Source organism: Thermobia domestica, chromosome 18 (assembly GCF_964235325.1).
Source record: "Thermobia domestica chromosome 18, izTheDome1.hap1.1, whole genome shotgun sequence".
Lineage (NCBI taxonomy): Eukaryota > Metazoa > Arthropoda > Insecta > Zygentoma > Lepismatidae > Thermobia > Thermobia domestica.
This window is the reverse complement of record NC_137471.1, coordinates 33,055,035-33,081,720: the sequence shown is the minus strand read 5'-3', so window position 1 is coordinate 33,081,720 and position 26,686 is coordinate 33,055,035. Positions and strand designations below refer to the sequence as shown.

Here is a 26,686-nt window from a genome sequence, read left to right as displayed (position 1 = left end):
ACGTTACACGACACCTTGTTATTGCTTTGTCTGTTCATTTATTTGTATAAATTTAGCGCCTGTTTACAGTACAGGGTCATATGATACGTAAAACTACAGTTTAAAGTGGAATCCAAAGTATAATAATGGGTTAGAGTTCTATCCTATCGGGAATAGTACCAGGGGCCTTGCGCGTCAATTGAAACCGCTAGGCTAGCTAAGAGGACGCCAGTGTTTATTTTAGTGTCGCAGTAGAAGCTCATTTAACTTTTCCTCAATCCCTTCGCGAAGAACAGTTTGGAACCGTGTTAAAAAAATCAGTTTCTCCTTTTTTTTTTTCATTCTTAGTGCAGAAGAATTGAAAGTGCTGGTATTAGTGAGAATCCACAGTGTGTTGCTACACTGGTGCTAAATGTGAGGAACAGTTTTTGCACTTCAGAACTTCAAATGTTCCCCTCTTTTCGCTTGGTATTTAACTGTCTGGAATATGCAAATATTTTAATGTTAAATAATTTAACGTTAACAGCGGAGGAGTGCGATAGTACGGCTAATGCAAGTGAGTCATACAGCCAATTCTCATCCGATCGAAGAGAAAAGCGGTCGGTTTCATTCCGAAAGGAGACAAGCCTCATACAAATTTCTTAAATTTGTCTGCTACAAAGAAATGGAAGGAAACTGTTATTATTTGTCCGATTTTCTTCATAATACTTTTTTTAAATCTAAATAAACTGTAAGGTGCCTTTACGTAGTTGAATTTTCATAGTGATTTCTTGCGATTCTTGTCTCTTTTGTTAGATTTACGGTGGAAGCATAACGTGTTTAGTTTTGATCCAGCATAGAAAAACATTTAAAAAGCTTGTATATTAAATTTTAGCTGGCTATGGGTCAAGCCAAGCAGACATGAGTTCAAAATTGGCGTGCTGAGCTAATATCACCCAGTTTATTGTGTGCCATAGTAGTACAAACCTGCGTTATCCAGTCGAGTCAGCAAAATGTTTTGGATTGCCCGGGATGAATGACCTAGGAGTCTGGCCCGGGGCGAGTGAGCTAGGAGTACACAGGATCACGCCTGTAAATTTTGATTGGGATACTATGGCCCACACCTAAATGTTAGGAAAGGTACAAAAGACCACAACCGAGGTATGTATCTCTGTAAGTTTGAGTGGTCTATGTCGTTCCCTTTCATGGGTAAAAAAATTGACAAAATTTCACAGGTTTTTGTACTATTTTATCCACTTTGATGAGATTTTATCATCTTATAATTGATTATATGCGAGGACGCCGATTTCTCTGAAACTTTGGGGAGGGACATTGAGATGTGTGTTTGCTAGCAGAAGGCATATATGAGAATTTTAAATTATCTCTAGAATCCAAATATATGCTTTTATAAATTAAGATGGTCCATTTTGGTCCATCTTGTTCCTTTTTATGGGCATCAAATTGCCAGAAATTCAAATTTGGGAGGTTTGTGACCAAATTAGTCACTTTTGATGAGTGTTTATCACGCTATACGGTTATTTAGCGGGTTAGTATAATGCTTAGGATACAAAATACTAATCTGTTGGTGAACTACAATGATAAAATGAAACTAAATGACTTTTCACTCGGTAAATGTAAAGTTATTTTCTGTTTTCAAATATTTATTTGTCTTAAAGTATAATTAATTTAAATTGAAGTAAACTGGAATGTTTGAGCCTAGGCATCGTAAAACTTGTTGTAAAGTTTGGTTTACCAAAGGCCAAACCAAACTAAACTCCACATAATGTCCAGTACATATAACACTGGTGCTTGTTGATAGGAGACAGTTTTAAGTGTGCGGATGTAAAATCCGTATTCCGATGGAGCTACTGTGTCAACACATTTGTTGTTTAAAAGGGACAGATAATTTATATGATAGTAGCTGGTAACACTGATGGCAACCCTTCTTCTTTCCCGAGGTGGTGTTTTTTCGTAGCGGGAGAGAACAGACGAGTTCATTGAGGAATCCGATGGGGGATGAAGAGAGGTAGCGGATCGCCACTGGCTGCAAATCAGGAGAGTTTCCCAAAGAGCTAATAAACAAAAGCATTCGCGAATCGACTTAGAATAAAAGGACTCTTTGCTTTTGTTTTTGTTTTTAGGAAGAAAATGACTTCGAAAGAGCGTCACACAGTGATTTTACTTCCGGATCTATTGAAGCAAAAAGAAAACAGAAAGAAATTGTATTGAAAGTCTTGGCTCTGAGCCGTAGAATCAATTCAGCTTTTTCGTTCTACACAGACGGCAGCAGATGACTTCAAAATCTGGAGTTTTGAAAGCTGAAAAGAAAAGACAAATACAGTTACAGTAGAAATGCAGAAGACATGATTAATGAAAGGTTCCCTGAAAAAAGCTTTGTGTGAATTGAAAGAGTTCACAGGCAGAAAAGTATATACTAAGTAAATAAAAAAATTAGGGAATAAAAGACAAATAGAATATGGCCAGAAGTAAGTATTAATTATTCTATTTTCTTACTTCCCATTCTTTATACTTTGAGAAGATCAGGAAATTGTGAGAAGTCTGAAACTCTTGTGCCTGTTTGTGACATCTTTTCTGTTTGAGTGTACTCTAGGGATTTGGAAAGCCTAAAAGGGGGTTGCCACGTTAGAACTTGTAGCCGTCATAAAAAAAAAAAATCTTGAAACCCTACCATATTTCACCATGTACACATAGTCTTGATAGGGTGATAACACATTTTTTCCATCTTGCAAGGAGTTGAAGAGTGTGCAACTTTCTGGGACGTCTTGCTTGCTATCTGCTATCGTCCTCCCGCTGACATAAAGGAAAAACCAGTTTCGCCGCTTCCGACACAAAGGATTCTTTTGGACAGGGAGGGGAAGTGCGCCAAAATACACGTTTTTAATGAGGAGGTTCAGTGTTTGCCCACTAGAGTGTAGTGCTGCATAGGTGGAAATATCTTTCTTGCTTTCAAGAAGTTGTAATATGTACACAGTAAATAGAAAGATTGGGTTTCAAGATTTTTTTTATGACAGCTACAAGTTCTTGTAAAGTGACAAGGCCTCTTAAGCCGGAATATAACTCAATGATAGACTGCTTATTTGTGATGTCAAAGATCACTGGTTCGATTTTACGACAAGAGTTTTCACCCACTATCTTCATTAAATCGGTTCATTTGTCAAAATATAGCGTTTATATCTATCTATTTATCTATCTATCTATCTATCTATCTATCTATCTATCTATCTATCTATCTATCTATCTATCTATCTATCTATCTATCTATCTATATATATATATATATATATATATATATATATGTGTGTGTGTGTGTTTGTGACTTAACTCTTTGAGATGTATAAAAATGATCGATATTAATGTCGAGTGCGTAGTTTCCAGGGTCACTGAGATGAACAGTGACACTTCCGATGCTTAATCAAAATTCAAAACCGAAACTTGGGGAGGAGGATATATAATATTATCTAAAATGACCTATAGGCCCTATTAGTGTCGAATCCATGCTTTTCGGGATCACTGAAATGAACAGTGATACTTTCGATGCCCTTTAAATCCAAATTCTGCCCCGGAACACGCAGAAGTGACCGATATTAGTGTCGAACTCATAGTTTTCAGGGTCGCTGAGACAACAGTGGCACCTCCAATGCTGTTTATATTAGAGGTCTGCACGGGACGGAATGTTTAGCCCGGGCCCATGAATTTACGAAGTGAGGCTCAACCCGAGTCCGAAATATGTTTTGGCATTTAGGCCCGAGCTCGCGTGATAATCAAATGAGCCCGAAAGAAGCCCGAATTACAGAAATTTAATAATTAACGCAAAATTGTATTTTTTATTTACATAATTAGAGGTTTAATTTTGCAGTTGTGCTTTTAAAATTCTCCAGAAAGAACGGTGCAAATATAACATTGTACAGTATATTTAGAAAGTTAGGCCCGAGAAATATGGTTGTATATTTAAAAATTCATGGCCCGAGCCCAGCCCGGGTCCGAAGTGATATATGCTTTGTGGGCCCGAACCGAGCCCGTGCAGACCTTTACTTTAAGACGAAATTCAGCCCCCATTAGTACTCCTAAGAGGGGGATTGGTGACGTAAAATAATTGAAAATAACCGATATTAGTGTCGAATTCATAGTTTTTGGGCTCCTTAAATTCATCGGTGACAGTTTTGTTGTTCTTTATATACAAAGTGAAACGTATTTTCCCCGTACAAACAGTGGACATTTTGCAAGTAATATATATAATTGTTAGAGATGCAAAAAAGCCGGTTTTTTTGAATCGATGGTTTTTTTCACATAAAAAGCCGGCTTTTTTGGGAAAAAAACGAGAATTTTGGAAATTTTGGCTTTTTTCAACTTCATGATTTTTCTATCTAAATAGCTTTCTTATAGTATATTCTATAGTTAGATAAGAATTCCATGACCTGAATGTGATATTTCGCTCTGAAATTCACCATCAAGATGGATGGAGCACGTGTTTTACGAATTAAAGCTAACATGAAGAATGTAGTATTTGAGGGTAATTTTAGAGGCTATTTAACTTTATTTTAACTTTTGAGTTATCGACATCTTTTTTCTTCTCTAGTTTGTCATCCGTGTTTCATTTCTAAGAGCTTTTAGTACTCTAGCTTCTAGCGCAAAAGTTAAACTTGCCCGTTTTTCTATTTATCCGTCAAAGCGTACGTTTTTCAATATATCCGTCAAACCCATACTTCCACATTTCTGTTATACTGTAGCTGTGAAGTGATTTAGCAATAATTTTCCGGACACAACCTTGAATACCAATTTATACAAATAATCAGTAGCGGATTTAGGAAAGTACTTTAGGAGGGTTTTTTTCTGATTGTTTCGTTTCCTAAAAAGTCCTAATTTTATTTGGGAAGTGCTTGAAGTTTATGAGTACAGGCATAACTAATATTTCGTTTCGTTTATATGTTTAGCAATAATCTTCCGGATACAACTTTAAAAATCATCTTATACTGAGAATCAGTGGCGGATTTAGAAAAGTATTTTGGGAAGGGTTTCTTACTAATGTTTAGTTTTTTTAAACATTCGTAATTTTTATTTGACGGGAGCTTAAAGTTTATGAGTAAAGGCATAAATAATAGATATTTCGTTTGTTGCAGACATTCCGTAACTTTGGGGAACGGGCTTCAGTCCGAAAGACCGCCCCCCTAACCTTCGCAAAACCGTCACTGCTGGTAATTAGTAATAATAACGATTTAAAAACAATAAAAAAGGAAGTCGCCCAACTCACAGTACACGCACTATTTCTACATTCACAGATGGAATGAAGAAAAGCTTTGTCAGAATGGTCGAATGCTGGTTGAATCCCGGACTTCCCGATAGAAGCGCAAAAGCTAATCACTCAGTCGTGTTTGTTGTGCAGTTGTATTTAGCTTAACTTAAATATATTCCGTAGTCTTTTTGGGGGGGGAGGGGGGGGGAGTTCCGTAATGATATGTTGAATCCCTCTTGTTAAAAATTCAGAAAACTTGAGGATTGGGTAAACTGTGATGGTGGTTCTATAAAACTTAAGTGTAGAATTTCAAGAATATACAGAACCAAAAGCTCTAGATGTGCAGCCTTTAAGTGTATCATATAAATCTAAGTATTTCTCTTATGTTTTATTTTAATTTTATTTTGTTTCAAAAAGAGGGTATGGAATATTTTGAAGTAAAAATACTACATACTATTTTGCTAGTTATTTGTGTATTCTTTAAAAAGAAGTGTTTACTTTTAGGGTTGGCTGGTTTACACCAACTTTTTTTTTTAATAACTGGTTTAAACCACAAAAATAAAAAGAATGAAAAATGCGAATCGTGTGAACTTCATGGTAACGTTTCCAGATATCAAACCACCTGCAATAGTTTTATTTCCCTTTCACCTTTTAATCAAGGTGTCACATGTTCAATTCTCGGTCGAACCACAAACCTTCATTCATGCGTAACCCAAGTAGCGGTTCGGATGTCAGTTTAAGCGAAAGTCTTCTCCTTGATAACCTCGGTATTTCGTAGGGATGTTAAGCCTAAATATACGAAACAAACCAAATTGTATATTTCTGCATGCCTAAATGCGTGTTGTTTTATAAAGAAGCCAATATTGCTTAAATATATTGATAGAAATTGGCAAAATTTATCGATTGCCTACGTAGCTTCCAACATTAGCTTGGATTGGACTTTCAATGATATCTACGTACCGGTACTAAATTTGTAATTTAATACCTCAGTTTTAGCGTACTGATTATGGTACGTTGACCTTTAAATTTTACATGCAAAGCAATAACAGGATTTTCCCGTTATTGTCTTACATTTCAAGTAATGACGGGATTTTCCCGTTATTGTCTTACATTTCAAGTAATGACGGGATTTTCCCAATGGCTAGGGCGGGAGATTCTCAACTTAAGAAATTTACTGACCGCACTTCTTTAAGCTTATGGGAGTTCTTCCGGCATAACCCCGCTGTTGCATAATAACATCAATGCGAAACAAACTTATTTCTGTGAATATGTAATATAAATACATAAAGCAAAAAATCTAAGTCAAAAAAGCCTGGTTTAAACATCCCCCCAAAAACGGGTTTTTGGCATTTTCAAAAACAACCACGGGTTCTTGCCAACTCTGCTTACTTTTGTATATAGGAGGTTAAAAAATTCTTATTATATACATTGGTTAATCCTGTGGAATTCATAATGTAAATATGTTGAAGAAAAATTGTTTGAAATATTTTTTTCGAAATTCATAGTTTATTTTCGATGTTTTATATTATTATCAGCATCAACCACTAATTAAATGATTTTTTGTGTTATAGAGAAGCGATACAAAGTCTGTTTTATCAATTTAAAGCAGTATTTTGAAAAAAGCCCAAAATTTCCCAAGCAAAAAAGCAAAGCAGAAAAAACCGAGTTTTTTTTCCAAAAAAGCCGGTTTTTTTCCGAGCCCTTGCATCTCTAATAATTGTATCCCTTTCGGGTCCTCGTCTGAGATGCAAATTGCACTATGTCGCAGAAAGAGAACCACAGAGAAGAGTACCAATCTATCAAGTAGTTAAATGGATTCGTTCCAGATGGAAGTTAAAGTCAATATACGTTGATACTAGCACCAATTTTATTACCATAAACGTATGGCTATTTGATAATGCGTTTTTGAAGCGTTACCCCCTAGAGCGAACGCGACCAAGGTGGCTATTTGGTAACTTTACTTTTGCCAGAGTTATACTGTGAACCAGTCAGGGTTTCTAGGTCTTTTTTGCCAAGTCCAGGTCTATAATAACAGAGTTCCAGTACTCTGCACAAAGCATCTTCAAAGCAGCTGCCTGGCAACACGCCTTTCCTTTTTTTTCCTTCCTTTTGACATCTTTTAAACAGCAGGCGGTCTATTGTTCCGAAACGCACGAAATACTCTCAAGCTGACGTTTTCTCCGCGTTTTTATTGCTTTCGCGTTTGTGATTAGCCATCCACATTTAAATACATGGTCAGCGTATTCCAAGCGTACGCATGAGCAATAAAAACGCGTTGCGATCGCTTCAAATAGCCAGGTACTAACAGTTGATGTAACTGCTTGATGGATTCGTAGACCAATGTTAATGCTTCCAAGTTGATCTGCAACGTTGCCACATAGTGAAATTTTGATTCCCTATAGCGGCTGTAGGAGGCCCTGGGTATATACCATTATGTGGGACTTTATTTTGACCTGAAGGATAGCGCTCTGTTGTTCGTCGGCGCCATTTTTAGAACATCCGTCATACGTATCTTACTCTCATAAAGGTTTTTCCCACAGCGACTGCAACACAGTATCCGTTGAAGTATTTTATGGTCTAGGTCCACTGTTTACCATCATATCTTAAAGAAACTTATATGGATTACTGGGAAGGTATACAATTTTTGATTAAAGAGAAACTATCATTACAATTGGTGTACCTATTTCGAAGCTATGCATCAGTATAACCATAACACATACAGGGTGTTTCAAAACAACACCGACAACGTTTGGGAGGTGATCCCTGACACCAAGCCAAGACAAAAAGTGTAGACCAACCTGGGTGCACAGATGTTTCCTTTCGGAGTTATAGGCTGCCGAAAACATGAAAAAATAAACTTTAAAGGTCCATAGCTCCAAAACTATGGGACCTACCGTAGTCGGGTCAAGACCACTTAGGAACTAATATGTGCCCTATGCAAATATCCAAGTTTCAGAATCATGCGGTACTTCCGCAACAATTTTTACAGTGCTAGTTTGTTAGTACTTCAATTTATATGCCTCTAGCCAAACTCCCTCCAGAAAAATTGCTGTGTGTGTGCCACAGGATTCTGAAGCATGTATTTTTGGATAGAACACATATTAGTTCCTTAGTAAAGTCTTGACCCGACTACGGTAGGCCCCATAGTTTTGGAACTATGGATCTTTAAAGTCCCTTTTTTGTAATGTTTTTGGCAGTCTATAACTCCGAAAGGAAGCATTTGTCCACCCATGTTGGTCTATACTTTTCGTCTTACCTTGGCGTTAGGAATCACCTCCTAAACGTTGTCGATGTTGTTTTGAAACACCCTGTATAATATAATCACTTGTATATAAACAGTTATAGCTTCACACATGCACACTGCAGCTTTACACGTAAACATTTTTTTAAAGATATAAAAAAAAACTATAAATTATTATATATTTCTATCAGCTGCTATAATTTTACTTTCTAATTTAAAGTTAGCGTCACTACCACTGGGTTTTTCTCTCTTGTTAGAAATTATATGTGTGAAAATAGGTTAATGAATACAATAATTTATGTAATTTATTGTTAGTCTTTGATTTCCATAATTTCTGTGTATTGATTTATTTTGCGTTTTCATATCTATTCCTGTTTTGTTTTCTACGCATCTATTTTGAATTTTATTTCTGATTTTTTTGTTTTTCTCTTCCTTTGTTTTTCAGAAGTGCGTAAAGAACGCGAACTGGCTGGTTTAACTTTTCTCTCCAGATACAGAGGTTTGTTCAGTTTTGAATTTGTTTTATTTTAAAATCATTTGATGTAAGTTGATTTTCATTGTGTGTTCCAACAATTTTTGTTGAATGGCAAAAGATTGTTTTAGGAAGATGAAAAAGCTTTTCTCTCTCTGTCTCTCTCTCTTTTTTTTTTTAATGGTTCTTTGAATAAAGAGTTAAGGAAAAGACATCATATTTGTGTGGAATATTTCGCTGTACAGTGTAAAAGCATCGATCGTTAGGAAAAACGGATTTTTTAAAAAACTTCAGAATGTAGACAAGGATTTTTTTAAATGGGGAAAAAGTGTATTTACCGTGGTGAGAAAGGTGATAGACAAAAGATCAAATGATTCAATTCACATTGTATTTTTTTTTTTTTTTTTTTTTTTTTTTTTTTTTAAGAAGCGGCGTTGCGTCTATAGAAGCTATGCCCTGAGTAAATAGAATAATGCATTAAACATAAAGAATAATATGTGTTAGGGACGTAGCGTCCATGGAAACTATGGAAGCTTCGCTTATCCTCAGTAAAGAGAATAATCCATTAAGTATTCAGAATAATATGTCGATACATCAGGGGCATAGCGTCCATGGAAGCTGGGGACGCGTCGGTTCTCTTGGATAAACAGAATAATGCATTAAACATCGAGAATAATTTATATCAGGGGCATAGCGCCCATGGAAGCTGTGGAAGCACCACTTCCCATCAGTAAACCAAATCGTGCATTAATATCCTTATATAAAAAGATAAGTCCTGCCTGATTAACGCCTAGACCAAACCTCTTAGACTAGAAGCTTAAAATTTATACAATATATTAGATTTGTGACGTAAAGTACCGTGAAGTGATGTAGGGAAGTTTTTTGAAATTTGACATGGGATAGGGTGAAACTGTACTAGCTTTTTTATTTAATAAAATGCAGAAGAAAGTAACGTTTTTACTTTATTATTAGTACTAAACATAAGTATGTATCCATATAGAAATAACGTGCTTATATATAGGGTATCTCAAAAGTCCCCTAACATACGGTAACTGTTATTATCAGATTTACAACAAAATGTAAGAGGGGAAACTGTCTCCAAATATGTTTTCAATTTAAAGTGATTTTTTTTTTTTTTTTTTAATCGGACGAGCCGTTTGAGTTGAATGCTCTTTATGCGCCCAGTGATAAATGAAAATGCTATGTTACCATTTACCTGACCCACAACATAAGTGAATGAAGTTACTGTCTTTTACGCTAACGGGTCGATGGCCATCCCCCATTTCAAACACTAGCTTCATACATTTATGGGTCTAGGTAAATGACAATGTTCCATTTTCTTTTAACAACACGTTGGGCGCATGAAGAGTGTACAGCCCAAATGGCTCGTCCGATTAAAAAAAAAATCTTCACTTTAGGTTGAAAACATCATATTTGGAGACGGTTTTCCCTATTGCGTTTTGTTGTAATTCTGATAAAAACAGAGTTAGCCTATGTCAGGGGACTTTTGAGACATCCTGTATAAGAAAAGGAAAAAGACGATGATTCTCCGTTAAGGTGAAAATGACCGATGAGTTCAAAGCTTATATGTGTGAATACGCAAGTAAATGATTTTGCAAAAGGCTTGGCTAAGGAAATGCTAGTGTAACGTAAACCATGCACTAAGATGTTATGATTTTTATATCCTTTAGATAAGTCATATACATACGTCTGAAATATCCTTAAAAGCATGATTATTATGACTAGAAAGAACCTGTATTTTCTGAGAAAGTAAATTTTCGTGGATGCATTTCGAGGCAAAAACCAACAGTCTGTATTGGGTTACCGTCTTTAATGTGGTCTTCCAGTTTTAGTGTGGAAAATACAATAATGTACTTGGGTTGAAATTTCGTTAGCTGTTGCGGAAAGGTTGTTTACGAACTGAGAAAACTTCGCGAGAAAAACTTCCTTCCAAAAGCTGCACAAACAACAAAATGTTCTGAGCTCCTTGTTTATACTCAGTAATAACTATGTACTTTTCGTTATGGGCTTACGTTCTTTAAACTCTTTACTTGTTTGAGAAATCCACACTATTGCAAATAGATTAGGAGATCAGGACGTTGCCCGGATAAAGGAAAAAAAGGCTGGATTCCTGCTTTTGAACACAGAGTTGATCACAACATCACTGTCATAAAATATAGTTCCTTTACTAGCAGATTACTTGCCGCCTGCTTATTTGATTTTAGTTTAGCGTCCTTCTCAGCAGCGAGACCATATGACACGTGAACTTACAGCCTAACGTGAGATCTGAACCTCATGAGTTCCCGCTGGGAATCGAACCCGGGTCTCCCACGCCAAAGGCGCGTACGCTTACTGTTTAGGCACGAAATTCCTTCGGAAATCCTTTCGTCCTGATGTCATGATTTCGTATTTGAAATCATGAATCAATTGTAGGTCTTATCCCGTGAAAGACAATTTCTTATGAGCTAGTGTCCAAAACAATGTTTACTTGGTTGGTTTAAGGCAGATCCTACCATGCCACTACCATACCCTCCAAGACAACTATTTCTGTCTGAATAATAAAAACTATAATTGGTTATTATAACTAAAAAGATAATAACGATAGGATTATGAAATTCGCTCTACTACTTCTTTAAAATGTTTTTAACATGACTGAAAAACAACTATTGCCCCAAGTTAATAATCGTAAGTTATATCAATCTTCGCAGAATATCGCAGAAGACCTAATACTCGACGTGTAGGCAGTCTGCCTTCCTTCATCGGCCATGAGGTTGCTCTGTGAAAACATTCGATGGACCGTGCCTTCAACTATCTGCCTCTTGGCGGGATTCCGGTTTCTATTGAATACTCGGTTTTCCCTTGTTTCCTGTACTGAAATGAGGTTTTTAGTTTTACACATCACGATAATGGTGTATAAGCTAGAAGAAGCTAATGATTAGTGACTGACCTAGCTGAAATTCCCGTTTTTCGTTTCCTCCTTTAGGATACGCATTCACTACTATAAGTGTAATGAAAAAGTCTGTAATGTCACCTCTTCCCATGCCAACTCACCCTCCATGCCGATGGGACTCAACTTGGATTTAATCCGCGCCGCGGTGGCTCAGTGGTAGAGCGTTCACCTCTGGTGCATGGGGCCCGTGGTTCGATCTCAGCTCGCGCCAAGTGAGCTTTGTGGTGGATAAACACCGTGTGCGTGGGTTTTCTCAGGGTTCTCCCGTTTCCTCCCACTTTCTTCATTCCACCATATAATTCATTTCTCATCATCACCGTCTCTCTTATATAACACTCCCCATCCATCCCTTACTCTCATCTCTTAAGACCAATGGGGAATGTATTTGGATTTTGGACTATCACTGTTCATCTTAGCGACCCGAAAAACTTCGAATTAGACAATAATATCGGTCAGTTTTATGTGTCATCTCCTTGTTCCTTCTCGCCTTACTCCGCGTTTGATGAAAGATAAATGTGGACTTAAAACGGCATTGAGAGTGTCATTAGTCATTTCAGAAACCCCCAAGATTATTGATTGGATACTAATATCGGTCGTTTTTTTTATAATTTCTATGTCAGCCGTAACGATTTATTTTTCGTGTTTCATAAATCTGTATTCCATTAACAACCACTATATATATATATATATATATATATATATATATATATATATATATATATATATATATATATGTGTGTGTGTGTGTGTATGTGTGTGTGTGTGTGTGTGTGTGTAATTTTTCTTCAGGAGAATTGGGGTCACGGTGGCTCAGTGGTAGAACGCTTACCTCTGGTGCATGGGGTTTCTGGTTCGATCCCGGCCAAGTAAGTTTGTAGTGGACAACATCATGTCTATGGATTTTCTCAGGGTACTCCCGTTTCCTTCCACTTTCTCGTTCACCAATTCTTCCAGCATCATTAACTTACCTAAATCATTGTCTCCCTTAGCCTTAAAAAAAAAGGATAATCGAGGGATATTAAACTAAAATATTTCATTTTATTTTTCTTCAAGTTGGTTCTGAAAAAACGTTTGAGGCGACTGTGTAGATATTTGTTAAATAAATATTTCAATATAACCCCAAAAATGGTATAAGTAATTATGTTCAAAAAATCCCCAAAACAGTTTCCTCTGAAGTTCTTTTTTCCAAAACAACTGTTATAATTGTGATTGTATTGCATAAATAAAAATGTTTTAAATGATAACTGCAGCATAACTTAATTTAATTGTAGAAATTGGAAAGACAAGGTTTAGTGGGATTATTCGTACCATTTATATTTTGATAGTAACTTTAAAGTCGCTGACTATATGCGTGGCTTATAAGTGGTTTTTGTCTCGAATAATGTAAAACGTCTTTTAATCGGAGGTTCAGAGAATAGTCATACCACAAAATGGGGAAGATGGGAATACGAAAGTTTAATCTGTTTCGTTTCGTTCACATTCCTCCTTTAGGGGTTTTAAACGATAGACACGCTTTCGAGCCACAATGAAAGCTACGTTTTAATGAAATTTTCAAGGATGTCGTTTCTGACATTTCACAAAGGAAATGTCACACGAAGTCACTTCAGAGTATTGTTATGCTGGTTGCAACTTGGAACGGAAAAAGAAACAAGGTTTTCTGTAAACAAGAAAAAGATATAGTATTTCGTTTGTCCTTCGAGATCAAACAAGATGTATCTTTGTACATGAAGGGAAGATGACACTTTTCTGGCCGTTAGCTCTTAAGGTTAGTTTAAAGAGACAGGTTTTTGCCGATAGATGTCACTACAGTCTTCGTATCTCTTTAATGTATTTTTTTAACTTTCACGAAAATTCACAATTTTTCTTACAAATTTCAGCCTACAGACTTCAAACTTTTGGAGAAGAAACTTCATAACCTATCGAAGGCAACAATCCGTGCCGATTTTTTATTTAGAATTTTGTTCATTCTTGAAATAGCCTGATTGTTAGAATGGATATCCAAACCTTTAACAATGAAACTATTTAAACAATGAAGAAAATTCAAATTTAAACAATGAAGAAAATTCAAAATAAAAAATCGACACGGATTGTTTGCCTTTGGTAAATTATGAAGTTCCTTCTGTAAAAATTTGAAGTCTCTAGGTTGAAATTTGTAAGAGAAATTGTAAATTTTTGTGAAGGTAAAAAATACATTAGAGATATACGAAGATCGTAGTGACATCTATCGCCAAAACTTGTCCCTTTAAATCATCCTTAAAGCTTTAAAATAAACGTAGAAAAATATCATCGTGCCTTTTTTTTTTCTTGTGACGTTTGCATAATCCAAATATCCAGATGTATCAAATTCCATGATAAATAGTGTATTCTGAAATTAAGTCCTGGCACGATCCACGAAGACTGTAAGCCTATTATCCGGTGATTTTAAGTGGAAGATGTATGGTCAGCACGTCGTGAACTTCATTTCTATTGTGAAGTAACCTATAGTCAAGTGTATTTCTGTTATAATTTGTTAAATTTAATTATTCTTTATGATGTGTATTCACGGTCAGCTCAAATAAGAATTTTGCCTCGATTAAACTGATGATTTCAAAAATTCCGATAAAATTTAGTTCTAGAATGAGGATAAACTGATTAAATGATGATGATTAAATTTAACAAATTATAACAGAAGTACCCATGACTATAGGTTACTTCACCCTATTGTTACCGAGACGAGTGGCATAATCCTTTAATCCGTCTCTCTTCGTCGCGAAATAGTCTGGTGGGGAATGGCGTATACTGTAAAGGATGGTCGTAGTATTGATGATGTTCTGTGTACTCGCCAACTGCACCGAGCTCAAGGCAAGGCCCTGTCGTTGTTGGGAGCTCACCTTAACTTTCTCAGACCTGAAGGCGATCTGGAGCTACCATTCATTGGCTATGAATTCATTGCTCAATACTGATGCTAAAATACCTCCCCAGATCCGAATGGCATCTCACCTGGATCTCACTTATTTTAGCAACTATCTAATAAATATTAGTAATACTTTGTCTTTCCAAATAAATTAACAAACACATCTATAATTATAATTGACAACTCACCTCGACTTGCACGAAGACATTTTTCACGCTGGTGTTCTGCCATTTCGATAACGTGCTGTCACCCACAAATATTTTGTTGAAATTTTATCAAGTTGCCTTCGATTTGTTCAAGCTTAGGTGAAATTCCATTTGGACTTGGGGAGGTTCCTTAGCATCAGTGTTGAGCAATGAATTCATAAGCAACGGTAGCTCCAGCTACAAAAATTCGCCGTCAGGTCTGAGGAGGTTAATAATCTCGTAATGTTCCTCATAACCTACATGTTGGATTAAAACGTAAAACAGAGAAACTCAAACTGTTCTTCGTTGTTGGATTCCGTTACTTCCTTTGTTTAGCACGCGGTGGCTCAGTAGTAGAGCGTTCACCTCTGGTACGTGGGGCCACTGGTTCCATCCCAACTTGCGCCAAGTGGATTGCGTGTGCGTGGGTTTTTTCGGGTTCTCCCGTTTCCTTCTACTTTCCTCATTCCACCATTTCATGCATTTTGTTATCACCACCGTCTTCTTTAGCCTAGCCAGCGTAAGTATGGGACGTAAAACTCAAAAAAGATTTCATTTTAATTTGTTTAACACTGTGATCACCGGAAAATTTTACCCGGTATAATAATATAAAAAAATTGTTATAAAATTCGAAGTTTCGAATTGACTTACAGAGTTAACAAGACTAACCTCCTATTAAAGAGTTTTGATCCGTCCAGAAATGAACAACTAATATTTTAGTACTCGGACTACAAGACATGTAAGTAGATGTAAAAATACACACTGGTGCTTTGTAAAGCTTACATTATCTTTAGTTGCTGTTACCGTCTAGGATAGCCTTATACAAGGGCGCCCGTGTTGTGGTTTCCAGGGGGGGCAAGTATAAGTGAAATTTCAAATATAGTTTCAAATTTTGCTGTAACTAATGTAAAAATTCTGTTGGGTTTTCGATATTCCCAAGTATAATTTCCTCTTAGGAGGCAAGCGCCCCACCTTGCCCCCCTGATGGGTGCCCTTGGCCTTATACGTATATATACGAGGGGCAGTGAAAAAGTCGCTGGAATGTTGTTCTAGTTATGGCACTTGTAATACAATCACAATGAATCTTAGCAATACAGTCCCTAGGTTGCCTCATTCTGAATTTAACATGTGTGGCAGTGTACGAGTAGTGTAGCTAAAAGGAGGAGTGTTTAGTGACCAGTTAGTGCAATTTCACAAGTCGATCAAACATTAAGTTCATGTGCAAATTAGGGAAGATCTGTTTCAGAGAGTATGATTGCCTTAAATACATTTTAGCACCATCGGATGTTTGGCTCTTCCCAAAGCTAAATATGGGCGTTTTCCGTTTCGCCAACGTAGAAGAGATCAAAACTAACGCGACGGCTGAACGTCGGAAGATACCAAAAGAGGCCTTTCGTCGGTGTTCCCACGAATCACAGCAGCAAAAGCGATGTGTGTGTTCCGAAAGCTGCAACTTTGAAGGGGATTAAGTAAATGTGTATTTGTAGTAATAAAGAACTATAACAAAATTCTGGAAACCTTTTGATATAATATGAAGTGTTTCGTGTTTCAAAACAACACCGACAACGTTTGGGAGGTGATTCCTGACAGCAAGATAAGACAAAAAGTATAGACCAACCTGGGTGCACAAATGCTTCCTTTCGGAGTTATAAGCTGCCGAAAACATGAAAAAATGAACTTTAAAGGCCCATACTTTCAAAACTATAAGACCTATCGTAGTCGGGTCAAGACTTCACCTGGGAACTAGTATGTGCTCTATCCAAATATCTATGTTTCAGAATCCTGCGGCACTTTCCCAACAATTTTTATAAAAGTATTTGATGAATACTTCAAGTTATATGCCCGTAGCCAAACCTTCTATATATAAATCGTTGGGTGAATATCTTAGGATTCTGAAACATGGATTTTTGGATAGGGTACATATTAGTTTCTAAGTGATCTTGGCTACAGTAGGTCTCATGGTTTTGGAGCATTGGGTCTTTAAAGTTAATTTTTGTTTTCTTGTTTTCGGCAGCCTGTAACTCCGAAAAGGAAGCATTTGTGCACCCAGGTTGGTCTGTACTTTTTGCCTCTTCTTGGTGTCAGGAATCACCTCCCAAACGTTGTTGTGTGGAACGTAATAATATATATAAATTATTATTTAAGGCCAAAATTTGTCAGAGAAAATTTTCGAGCCCTGTCTTATGGTACAGATTTAGTCTAAACATTGAGTATCACATTAAGTGGAACATTTTTTCAAAAGAAATATGTGGCTTTAGTGGCGAAAAGAATTCTTCCTGTACTATGATCAGTGAATTGGTTAGTTGCCCAACACAGAATTGGCATTCAAGTCATTACTCCCAGTTAAATACTTTGCTGATACTGTTGTTTGTCACGATAAACACACTAACTGTCATTGTTTTGTTGTCAGAAAACTTGACAAATATGGCTTGCGTGTTGTGGTATTTTCTCGAAGTCAGCTGTTACGATGTTGGTAATAGTAATTTTTGCAGTAAATCAGCATCGTTTGTAAAGATTGGATATTACGTGATAAGGTAGTGTAATATTAACAGCACATCGTGTATATATTCTTAATTGTGCTGAGAACATTCCGTAGTCTGGCTTTGTAAAATCATGCTTTCCAGATGGTGATGACCAGGTTTTTTTTTTTTTTTTTTTTTCCCAAGTGATGGTTAAACAGCTGTTTAAGTGAGGACAACGCGGATGCTTCCTGATTCTTCTGCTGTAGTTGATGAGCAAATCAAAAGGTTACATGACGAGGCGCTGAAAATATATTGCAGTTCATGCTGTAATACTTTCACGTCAGTGCATATTCTGTTCATCAAGGACGTAGTTCTAGGTTGCTCGTGTAAATTTGTTCTCTTTCAGTAGCGGATTTTTTTCCTCCTTTCTGGGGAACACGAGACGAAGGGCCCAGATTGATAGAACTGTCGAATTTTGAGTTTCAATTTATTACGGTGAATTTATCGTTATAAGTAATGCTGTCCACGAGACGAAAAATTTATCTTCTCAAAAACTGGACGGGAGTCGAGACGAGAAATACCTTTTCAAATTCGAGACGAGATTAGCAATTTCTCGAAATTAAGTGATATGAAATATTTAACATCCGACAATTATACCTTTAAGGCTAGAGGAGACAATGATTGCTAAGCGAGTGAATGATGATGGAAAAGTTGGCGGAATGAGAAAGTAGGAGGAAACAGGAGTAAAACCCACGGACAGGTTGTCCACTACAAGCTTACTTAGCGGGGGATCGAATCAGGGATCCCACACACCAAAGGTGGCTTTAGCCACTGAGCCACCTTGCCACCGAGCAATTTTTTCGAGTTACGTGGATAACACTAGTTCACCTAAGTCGTAAGATACGAAACAATGTTTTAGTGTTGCATAATTCAAATCATATAATAAACTATAAATTATTAAAGTGCTAGTACGAACATAGGGCCGGATTTAGCATTTTGGCGCCCCTAGGCCCAATAATTTTTTCCACCCCCTAGTCTGGTTAAAGTTAATTTCTTAAAAACCTTTATTAAAAAATTATATCAGGCCTATATGTTAATTGCTTAAACACCACTCCACGATGCAATTTTATCTTTGACTTTACCAACAATTGTTTATTCCAATGAACTTCAAAATCAGAATGCTTTATTAGCCTGATTTTTTTAATCAATTCAAAAAATATGTTAAGTTATGGCTATTTATTTTTATTTCTAGATATTTTTTAATTTTTTTTCTCAGCCGTGCGCCCCCTGGGAGCTTGCGCCCATAGGCCCGGGCCTACCGGGCCTATTGGGAAATCCGGCCCTGAACATAGTGAAGACGATTTATGAACATTTAATGACACATAAGTCATTTCACAATAGTCTATATTCCAATAATAAATATGGCTTAAATGTTGTTACGTCACAGCCTACCTGGACCTCTCATAACGCAGAAGGATTCTTGTAATATCTAAATGAAATTAAGAAAGAAATCAGGACATAAATTTTGCACACAAATTTACAAACTGCGAGAGAAGTTTCTGTCAATTGAGACGAGGCCATATACCTGTGTCTTAACTGTTATTTCGTGCGCATCCCTATGAACATCGTTGTGTCGAAAAGGTTTCCGTGGGAGGGGAGGAAACGGAAGAAAGTACGATGAAACTTATGTACACAGTGTTTGTCCATCTCAAAGACACAGGTTTATGGAAATGGGATGGACCAATGACCCCCGGTGAACGTTGTACCGCTGAGCCGCTGCGGCACAGTACGCTAATTTGAACATAATTCATTTTTTTAAAAAAAATCGTATTATAATTAAAGTAGAATTAATGTATTTTAAGTGCGGGAGGGTAGAACAGTAACAGAACGTTCACCCCTGGTGTATGGGGTCCTTGGTTCGATCCCAGTTCGCATCAAGAGCTTCGTGGTGGACAAACACTGTTCGTGGGTTTTCTCGGGGTTCTCCCGTTTCTTCTCCCACTTTCTTCATTCCACCGTTTCATTCATTTCTCATCATCACCGTCTCCTTTTAACCTAGACGTAAAACTTATAGATTTTGAAGTGCGGGGTTTTATAGCTTTCCATTCTTTTAATGATTGAGTTGTTTAAACAATTGGAAGCTGTAATTGTATAAACTATTTCACTGAGTAGTAAACAGTAGTAAACTTTCTGTTGAAGACAGTAAAAAGAATCACGCCTAGAAGTTTCAATTTCGTCCGGTAGATATCAAGCGGTAGATAGTGTTTGTGCAAACTTACGGCGCGATCTATATTTTCGAACATTCTACACTGTTATATAATAACTTTGTTTCAATAGTGGAAAGTGGGATATGGATAACCACAGTCAGTCATGTTACCCGTGAATATGTTAACTGATTGGCTCAGTTAACGAATTCGGGTGAGATAAGCGGTTTAGCTATCTGTTGCAAAAAGCAGAATTCAAAAATTCGAATTCGTTCACGTTATCGTGTGGAGTAACGGACGGATGCACTTACGTACTTGCTTACAAGACCCATTACGTGATCCTAATAATTACACAGAGAAATTATTGTTTTATTTCCATGTAATGTTGTAAAAATCATAATGATAAGAGTAACCAGTTCCGTTAAAAATTATATAAAAAAAAAAAAATTAAAGTCGTTGACAGCGTTGAGGTAATAATATATCTAAGAAGTATGGGCGTCGTCAAGTTTCGGAGTTCTTATCCCTATTTTCGCTTTTTTTTTTTTTTTAATTATTGTTATTGGAAAGTGCTTAGTCAGATCGATAACTGGACGAGATCGCAGTTTTAATACTTCATAAAATCTGTTAAAGACAAAAGATAAGCGTCAATTGTAAAGAGAGTATGTTATCGAATGATTTGTGTCATTTTGTCTGAGACTCAATCTATCTGAATGATTCGAACTATCGCGTTGGAAGTCAGGTGAATTGTGTTTTACAGCCATAAGGAAAGTGTGACTGACCTTTTTGACTGCAGAAACTCATCAGCTGTTCTAGCTAAGACTCCACCCTTCCGTATTGGGAGGAAATGTCTGGTAATGAAGATATATCGTAAGAACTGAACGAACTTCGCGGGAAGCGTTACTTTCTGCTAGATTATCTTGGAAATGGATGGCAGATGTTATGAAAGAGAGAGAGAAAAAAATATGATCATCCCACGCTTTTCCCAAGCAAGTGTCGTTTTCGCGGCATGGACTTTTGAGATGTTTCAAAATTTAAAATACACTTGGTGTGTATCCTCTAGAGATAGACTTTAAGAAGTTTTTTTTACAGAGTGGTTGGGTTTTTGTGAGCAGCACAGAACCTGGCATCTATAGCGTGTTGAAGGATATAAATTGGGTAGTAAAATTTGAATGCGCATTTGAAATATGCTTTACTGTCAGCATGTCTGGGGAAACAACGTTAAACTACTTACATATACTGGGTTGTTATATTTATGTAGAGAATGTGCCTTTTATGCGTTGTTTTGTCTTATTTTTGAATGCAAGAAGAGAGGATTTAGCAGAAACTTTATTGAAGAAGAAAATGTGTAGTGATACCGTCAAATATATAGTTCATGCTATATATAAAAAAAATGAGCCATTGCTAATACACTGCTGGATGAATCATTTTGATATCCATCTATTTTGGATACCACTTTTAGTACTTCGCAGTGCTTGTTGATGATTTTACTCCATCTTGTATAAAACACGTTTTCTAGGTCACTTCTTGTCTCTTGGTAACAAGTTAAGAATTCCTGTTGGTTAGTGATTATCATTTCTCCCTGCAGTAAGTCCAGAGTCTTCACTACAGCGAAATTAAACTACCGCTAATTTTAGAGTTTTTCTATAATATCTTCAAAACAAATAAAAAAAAAATATATTCGAAAAGCAGAAACGTAGTGAAATTCCTGTATGTCACTCACTTTCTCTAATATACGAGTGAAATCAGATCTGCGTTAATCAAATAGTTTATGAATAAGCAGTTAAAGAACACAATTGAAAGTGTTGACGAAAATAAATACAATTCGTTGTTAGAACTTAGTACGGTATTTCCATTCAGAGGTTTGCACGGGCCGAAATTTTTAGCCCGAGCCCGGCCCGGTCCATGAATTTACAATGTGAGGCCCGGCCCAGGTTCGAAATATGTTTTAGTATTTAGGCCCGAGCCCGTGTGATAATCAAATGAGCCCGAAATAAGCCCGAATTACAGAAACGTAATAATTAACGCAAAATTGTATTTTTATTTACAGCAATTAGAGGTTTAGTTCTTCTGCAGTTGTGCTTTAAAAATTCTCCTGAAAGAACGGGGCAATATATATCGTTGTTCAGTATATTTACAAAGTTAGGCTCGAAAAGGCCCGAGAAATATAGTTGTATATAATAAATATTTACTGCCCGGTCCGGGTCCGAAATTATGTATGCTTAGTAGGCCGAGTCTGTGCAGACCTCTATTTCCATTACTATTTTGTGTCGTATTCTTCGATAGAACGTAAGGAAACTAGGCAAGACGAGCATCGTTCTCCAGTAGTCTTGTGTGGAAAGCTTTGGAAGGTTTTTTTTTTTTTTTTTTTTTTTTTCGAGTTGTTAATAAGTTCTTGGTACTTGCTTTTGATTTTCTCAAGTCACTGCATAAAGCACTTACATACTAGCATGCACTTTACAATGAAAAAAGAAGAAGAAGAAGAAGAAGATAATCAGCACTCATTTCACGTTTATTGAGCACCTATTAGTCTACTTGTTGCTCATTAGAGAATTTTCGTAGCGTCAATAAAGTACATTTATATATATATATATATATATATATATATATATATATATATATATATATATATATATATATATATATAATCCCATACTATGCTACCAATTTCTGCGAAAATTCCCTTTATCCCTTTTCGAGAAATTGATGTCAAAAATCTACAGAATGGGATTTTCGCCATAGGTTGGCATCACTGACTGCAATATCTTTATTTGCATAGTAGTACAGTTGAACACCGACAACTCGAATTCCTTGATAACTCGATTTTCACATTACCTTGAACTCTCCATACCAGTGTTAAAATAATCTCTGTAAGCCGAGTGTTTAAAAATCACAGCCTCGATAAGTCGAATTTTAAAGGTTTCTTAATCATATTTAGAAAACTCGGAAGCTCAAACTTTCGTATCTGCGAATCTCTACGACTCGAAGTTTACCTTTATAATTCGAATTCTCTTAATGTGACCTCGATAGATCGAAGCTCTATGCTGTTACGTAATTGTCATTGTTGTTAGTCCTGTTATTGTTGCTAATATGTACTATAACTGTGCCCCAGGGCCGTAATTTGTGGGGGCAGGGAGGCAACTGCGCCTCCAGGGAAACTCCCTGCCGGTCGAGGGGGGCCCATTTTAAGAAAAAATTTTCTTACTCTATATACGATAAGAACATGAAATTATAAATGAAACATCAAATAGATTTACTACATTACATAAACAAAACAAAACACAAAAGGTAAATAAATAAAAATGAGTCATGGGTCCATTTTAGTAAAAAGTGCCTACTATTAGGTACCCTAGAAAAAATATTTATTTCTATGGCTTTGAGATTTGTCAATATTGTCCCCTTAATTAATTTGTCATGTTTAGAACGGGCCAAGAGGCGTAACTAACGACCCCACAAACCTTGTTATGCGAAAGTGCCCACAGGCTGTGGGAGGCCCATAAAGAGTAAGAGAAGAGTGGAAGGAAGGGGGCCCAAGAATTAGAAAAACAACTTTTTCAGGGAGCCCAAATACGCATAATAATGCTTGCCCTCAGAAAAAATTCTAAGTTACGGCGCTGACTGTGCTTTACTAATATCTAGTATTTTATTTTTGTCATTTTATTTAATTGAAGGAACTTTCATAACTTCGAATTATTGTGGTTGAGTGAATAGAACTTCGATTAATAGATTTTATATAGTCATTTTAATGAACGCGGAATCTCTTTATGTCGAATTTTTGTTGTGAACACCTTGATAGATCGAACTTTGATTTCTCGAAAAACTCGATAGCTTGAATTTTTATCTATTCCTTTCAGCTTCGAGTTGTAGAGTCCCACTGTATCTGTCTCTCGTTCCGTCATTCTGGTTCAAGTAATCCTCTTCATACCTTTGCTGGTATACTTCCAACTATCATGAGGTATCAAAAAAAAAAAAAAATGTATACTAGAATGTTTAGGAAGCCTGGAGTGCTCTACCAGTAATGAGTAATCGGTGAGAGAATAAAATTCAAAAATCTGACACGACAAATCTGAATGCACCTCCGTATAGTACGTGTAATAACGAATTCCTTAAGCTAATAAAATCTGCACACAATGTTATACTTTGTAACTCGACTCCGAGGGTGTCATATAAACCTCGATATAACTCGCACAAAACATCAAATTAAAAAGAGTATAATTTAAACTTTTCAACGTTTCTAACTGACGTGTGACGAAATATGATTGAATTAGCCTTACAAATTAAGGATTGAAAACGTCTTGCAATTACCGATAATCGAAAATAGGCAGTCGTTGTTTATTAAAGACCTGATGTAGTACTTTGTATACGAGTTTTTCTATTTTTATTAGTGTGTGCATTTTTTTTTCTTTATGTGGCTGTAAAGATCATCTATTTATCATGTTAACATTGCCAAGATGGTTCATACGCTTATCCAAGAATAAAAAGCTATGACAAGCGACGAAGAAGAAAGTGATCAAACCAACCTAGGGTTTTCATCTTATGGTTAGAAGAACCTATTTCAACACTCATTCTTCAAAGGTGGATATCGAAATGATTTTTGCCGATTTGATGGTCCTGTAATTTTTGCTTTTTGTTTTGGTATGATAACTGTTGTTTGTAGCGATCGCACGTTCATAAGATGTTCGTGGTGGGATTTAAAAAAAGAAAAAAAAACTTTCCATAACATGTTCGTCTATAGTTAGGGATGGGACAAGTCGAGCTAAAATTCGACTCGACTCGAATTGGATTCGAGTTTCGAGTCGAGTCAAAGGTAACTTTTTCGAGTCGAGTTCCAAGCCGAGTCACTGTTTTTGATGTCGAGTTTCAGGTCGAGTCGAGTTTGATAAATGGCTCGCTCGTTCAGCTCGTTTTAACTCGTTTTGAAATCATGGCCTGATTAGACTGGAAAGCGAAAGCCATGAGAAATGTAAGCAGTAATGTGGAATAGTTTTAATGTTGCTCACGAGAGAGGACACTGCTCACATCTCGTCCCGTCTCGATAACGGGATGACAGTATATTTCCATAGCGAGATAGCCTCAAATATCGTAAGCACCAATATAAGTATATATTGTAGTTCTTACTATCAAGGCTGACCTGCGCGGTCGAATTTTTAAGCACAAGCTGAAACCCAACCCAGGTAGTGGTGTCAATCGGTTCGGCTCGATTCAACTGAGTGAACAGCGCGAGCCAGCTCGGTTGGGATGACCTATAGGCTCGGCTCAATTGAGCCGGCCCGGTTGGGATGAGCCATCGACTCGGTTCAATTGAGACGATGGCTCAAGCCGGGTCGGTTGAGGAGAGCCATCAGCTCGGTTCGACTCGGTTGGGATGAGCCATCGACTTAGTTTGGCTCACCCGGGCCGAGCAGTTTTGAACGTGTTTGGCCGGCTCCCTATAACTTATAACAATTTTTAGCCCGAGCGAGAATACTTGCTCTTCCGGAACTCAAACCCAGAATCTCGTGAACGATAGCCTTGCCTCCTGGACTTCACGACTACTGAGATCGGCAATCAACTTGTGTTTAGTATTCAGATGCAAACCACCTATCTTTCATGTTTATACACGGTGTTCTTATAATAATAATAACTTGTAGTAGTAATAGTATCATAACTATATTCTCTGTGTAGGGTACCTGAAGAGAGTACTTAAAACTACACACGGGATTTGGCTCGATTTAGCTCATTTTGGCTCAACTCAACCCGAATTCGAGTCGAGTTGGAGGAAATTTTTCAAGCCGATTTCCCGACTCTAACTCAAATGTGTTTGTTTCGAATCGAGTCGAGTTTCAAAGAAAACTCACTCGTGCTCATCCCTATCTACAGTCCAAGTTTCGTCTTGAAATATTATTGTGATGTTTATAAACCCTAGGTAAATTAAGCGCTCTTTTGTAGTTATATTGATCTGTTTCTTAATAAAAAGAACCGGTAATTTAAGTTACATTGAGTTTTAAATGGGAGCACGGTGTGGTAGTGGAAGAGCGCTTACCTCTGATGCAAGGGTCCCAGGTTCTATTCCCGATCTAGTAAATTTGTGGTGGACAATATCGTGTCCGTAGGTTTTCTAGGTGTACTCCCGTTTCCTCTCGCATTATGATTCCACCAATTCCATCATCCGTCTCTCTTAGTCTAAAGAACATAATCGTGGGACGTTAAACTTAAAAGATGTAATTTAAATTTTTCGAGTTTTAAATAGCTTTGGCGTCGATTTACAAAGTACATAATTATAATATCGTGCGCAGATTTTATTAACTTATTAAATCCGTTATTGTAGTACTATACGAAGGTGAATTCAAACTTGTCGTGGTTGAGTTCTATTCCTTTACCCAGGGCCGGATTTCCCAATAGGCCCGGTTGGCCCGGGCCTATGGGCGCAAGCTCCCAGGGGGCGCACGGTCGAGAGAGAAAAATTAAAAAAAATATCTAGAAATAAAAATAATACCCATAACTTAACATATTTTTTTGAATTGATTAAAAAAATCAGGCGAATTAAGCATTCTGATTTTGAGGTTCATTGGAACAAATAATTGTTGGTTAAGTTCACTAATCTTTTAATACATTAACGGTATTTGGTTAAGCCCAGAACCAAGTAAATTCCTCAAAAAACTTGCAGTGATAAAATTGCATCGTGGTGTTTAAGCAATTAACATATAGGCCTGATATATTTTTTTAAATAAAGGTTTTAGGAAAGTAACTTTAACCAGACTAGGGGGCGGAAAAAATTATTGGGCCTAGGGGCGCCAAAATGCTAAATCCGGCCCTGCCTTTACCGATGACTCGTATCACAGAACTATAAGCACTTATTATTTAGCTTGATTGAGCGATATGTTGTCATTGTGAAATTATTAGATAATTGTGTTTATTTTTTAAGTGTATTAGATCAAGGTGTTGGACACATGGTGTTATATAAAGTTTTCAGAAATGCAGATTTATTCTATTGTATGTACTCATAGATTCAACATCCCAAAAGTAGTTTCCTTTCCCGTGTTATCCGCCTATTGAAACCAGAACGGATAAGTCTATCACTTCGTGGCCCCGCA

At 36.8% G+C, this 26,686-nt stretch overlaps 1 protein-coding gene across 5 annotated transcripts in view; it reads left to right on the top strand.

Moving 5' to 3' along the window:
* Positions 1-26,686, top strand: part of LOC145675432 (phosphatase and actin regulator 2) — an 850,331-nt gene that overhangs the window by 68,829 nt on the left and 754,816 nt on the right. For 4 of the 5 annotated variants that reach the window (XM_081745850.1, XM_081745845.1, XM_081745844.1 and 1 more), the window contains one exon: positions 8,896-8,949. In XM_081745850.1, coding sequence (XP_081601976.1) covers positions 8,896-8,949 — 54 coding nt within the window. Of the gene's footprint in view, positions 1-8,895; positions 8,950-26,686 lie in introns of those variants that run through there. The other variant, XM_081745848.1, reaches the window with a different exon arrangement.